The sequence below is a fragment of the Propithecus coquereli genome, unplaced genomic scaffold, assembly GCF_000956105.1.
Source record: "Propithecus coquereli isolate 6110/MARCELLA unplaced genomic scaffold, Pcoq_1.0 Scaffold773, whole genome shotgun sequence".
Taxonomy (NCBI): domain Eukaryota; kingdom Metazoa; phylum Chordata; class Mammalia; order Primates; family Indriidae; genus Propithecus; species Propithecus coquereli.
In genome coordinates, this window is record NW_012153874.1 from 24,645 (window position 1) to 28,242 (window position 3,598).

At 35.9% G+C, this 3,598-nt stretch overlaps 1 protein-coding gene across 2 annotated transcripts in view; it reads right to left on the reverse strand.

Moving 5' to 3' along the window:
- Window positions 1-349: 349 nt before the first annotated feature.
- The window catches only part of TTC39C (tetratricopeptide repeat domain 39C), a 118,985-nt gene continuing 115,736 nt past the window's right edge, over window positions 350-3,598 (reverse strand). Inside the window, exons 13-14 of one of the 2 annotated variants that reach the window (XM_012662689.1) lie at window positions 1,452-1,490; window positions 350-883 (exon numbers count right to left, since the gene is read on the reverse strand). In XM_012662689.1, coding sequence (XP_012518143.1) covers window positions 794-883; window positions 1,452-1,490 — 129 coding nt within the window. In that variant the 3' untranslated portion in view covers window positions 350-793. The remainder of the gene's footprint in view (window positions 884-1,451; window positions 1,491-3,598) is intronic. The other variant, XM_012662690.1, reaches the window with a different exon arrangement.

Genomic DNA, 3,598 nt, shown 5'->3' on the forward strand with positions numbered 1-3,598 from the left:
GGAGGCTGAGGCAGGAGGATCACTTGAGCCCAGGAGTTTGAGGTTGCTGTGAGCTAGGCTGACGCCACGGCACTCACTCTAGCCCGGGCAAAAAGAGTGAGATTCTGTCTCAAAAAAAAAAACAAACATGGAATTCTGTGTTATTAACATGTATTATTTTTACAATAAAAGAATATTTAGTTGGTAGTCAGGAAATCTACTCTCTATTCATTGCTCTGCTAATAGGAATAATTAATTAAATTAATAATTAAAAGCCAATTAGCCTTTTTGTGCCTGAGTTTCATTGCCCATAAAATGGGGATAAGAATATCTGTGCTACATGATTCACAGGACTATTCTGAGGATAAAGTAAAACACTAGAAAGCACTTTTATTTTTTCAAAACACAATATAAATGCTATGTCATGATACTGTTAATAATTTTACAATTACTACCTCGTAATGTTACCCATTCAGATATGTGTTTAAGGTAGGCGTTCCTACAAGACCATAGGTTGAATATTTAGTTCGATTTTATTTTAAAAATAATAAATCACAAAACTAAAATGTTTGAACAAGGTCACTTAACCCACTCCCCAGGTGGTTAGTTATTATCATCATCATCATCACCATTATTACCTTTTAACTATATGTTTAAAAGAGATCTTTAATATGTCAGCTTAACTGGGAAAATGTGTCCCTGGCACAGGTGGTTTTCAGAAGAAAAGCCGATCTTCGCAAGAGCTTTGTCCTCTGCTTTTATTTTAAAGTGCAGACCCTGAGTGGGGAGGGACAGAGCTGGCACGCCGGGTCTGTCACTGAGGAACCAGTTCCCTCAGAGAGGCCAGAGCAGCATGGATGCGGACATGCAATCTGTTTTCAAAGTCGTAGCCAGAGAAATCCTCCTGTTAAGAGCAAAGAAAGATATTTACGGACTCTGTTAGCTAAGCTTGCACAGGGCACTGCAGCGTAAACCACACTAACTAACTTGTGTGTACTTCCCAAAGTCAAATCCCTTACACTCCTAGTAAAGGCTTCTCGTCCACTTGATTTTCTTATTTGCCAAAACTCAAACTCTGTGTTCATTTGAAAACTGTCAGCTGAATGTCAACAATGTTCCCTTTGGAAAATTTTCCTCATGTGATCCTTGAAACAGTAGTCTTAGGTTGTGCTCAATGCATGCTACTGTTGGAAATTCTTAATTCAAGAACGTAGATAGGAAATCAAAAGTTATTTTCTAACACTAAGACTAGAGTATTTCTACAGCAGGATGAATGATTTCACAGGAGTTTCTTATGATCTTGGTAATCTCACTTAAAAATTAAGTGCTCACTGATTCAATTAGTTATCACTTCTCCTTTCCAGACATATTATTAACCAAAACATCACTTCACAGACCTTGAACTCAGACTCAGGTGTACCCTGCACAGGATAAGAAGGGTCACTGGGAAAAGGTAGATTTAGGATTTTTACCTTTGCTTGAAGAAGAAGAGCTCTGCCTCTTCCTATAGTCTATGAACATAAGAAAAACATATTATTTCTTAATATTTATATTTATATCTACTCAAGCAGAAAATGTTATAAAAGGAGGATATGTTAATTAAAACAATTCACAGTAGACATAGCAGAGTCAACTGTTCATTCAAGTATAATGAATCCAATTTTCTTTAACGTAAAGATGTTTATTAACAGTTTACATGAAGACATTATTTGATAAACAATTTTTCAGAAAGTCTTCACTATTAGTCTATAAAAGGCAACATCTAAGGTCTTCCTTAAGCTAAAAATCTTACTAAGCAACTAAAATTAATGATAATCAAAAGGCCTTATATGAAGTCAGTAAGTAAGACAGTTCTATCTCCTTTTTTTTTGTTTATAGATGGGGTCTTGCTATGTTGCCCAGGCTGGCCCCAAACTCCTGGGTTCTAGTGATCTTCCCACCTCAGCCTCCTGAGTCATGCACCACCACACCTGGCTCATATTTCCTTTTGAAGGCATTACATCAAGAAATAGGCCACTGTTGTTATATTTTATGTGTGTGTGTTTGTGTGTGTGTGTGTGTATAAAAACTACATGAAAAGCAAAAATTTCATTAAAATAAAGAATATACTTTTAGAAGTTTCTATCCAAATTCATAAAAACTGCATTGTCCATTTTGTTAAAATTAGACTTTCAAATTAAAAGACTTTCCAATTAAAAGCCCATCATTGGCAAGATAAGCTAAATATTTAAGGATTAGGCTAGAGCCATATTTCTGTTGATTTAGTTCAATGTTTAGAAAGTTCATATATTTGAAAATTGAGTGAAATTTACTGAAAATTAAAATTTTATAAAGCTAATATATGAAGCTCACATTGAGCTCCTAAGATACCAAGCAACTTCGGGCACCACTGAAACCCTATTAAAACAAACCAGAATAACCTACCCCATGGTACTAACATAAATGTATAGTTTAATAGTAATTGTCAACTTACATTTGTATGGTATTCTAAAAATTTTAAAGTAATTATATACATTATCTGCATTCATTCTCACTAAAATCTTTATTACCTTGGCAAGGCAGGTATTTTTTAATCTTGTTTTATAGATTAGAAAGAAAGTATGTGGCTAAGTAACATAAGCAGCATTATATATTGAAATAAATGGCAAAGCTAGAATCATAACACAATTCTGTGTTCTTCTGAATGAACCATACTACATATCATACCACCTGAAAAAGGCAATGATTTTCTCTCAAATGAATCTTTGTCTAAAAAGTTACATTTGTACAGTCATACACCACGTAAGGATGTTTCGGTCAGTAACAGACCACATATATGACAGTGGTCCCATAGATTATAACGGAGCTGAAAAATTCCTATCACTTAGGGATGTTGTCACTGATGTCACGTTGTCATGGTGCAAAACATTACTCACTGGTTTGTGGTGATGCTGGTATAAACAAACTTACCGCGCTGCCAGTCGTATAAAAGTCTAGCACATATAATTAGGTATAATACTTGATAATGATAATATTTAATAAATGACTATGTTACTGGTCTATGTATTTACTATACTGTACTTTTTATTGTTTTTTTATAGTGTACTTCTACTTATAAAAAACTGTACAACAGCCTCAGATAGGTCCTTCAGGAGGCATTCCAGAAGAAGGCATTGTTATCACAGGAGATGACAGCTTCATGCATGTTATTGCCAGTGAAGAATTTCCAGCGGAACAAGATATGGAGATGGAAGACAGTGATATTGATGTTCCTGACCCTGTGTGGGCCTAGGCTAATGTGTGTGTTTATGTCTTAGTTCTTAACAAAAAAGTTTAAAAAGTAAATATAGGCCAGGTGTGGTAGCTCACACCTGTAACCCTAGTACTTTGGGAGGCAGTGGTGGGAGGATTGCTTGAGCCTAGGAGTTCGAGACCAGCCTGGGCAACATAGTGAGACCCTTACTCTCTACAAAAAATAGAAAAATTAGCCAGGTGTGGGGGCACAAACCTATAGTCCTAGCTACCATGGAGGCTGAGGCAGAAGGACTGTTTAAGCCCAGGAGTTTGAGGTTGCAGTGAGCTATGATGACACCATTGCACTGTAGCTTGGGCAACAAAGCAAGACTCTGTCTCAAAAAAA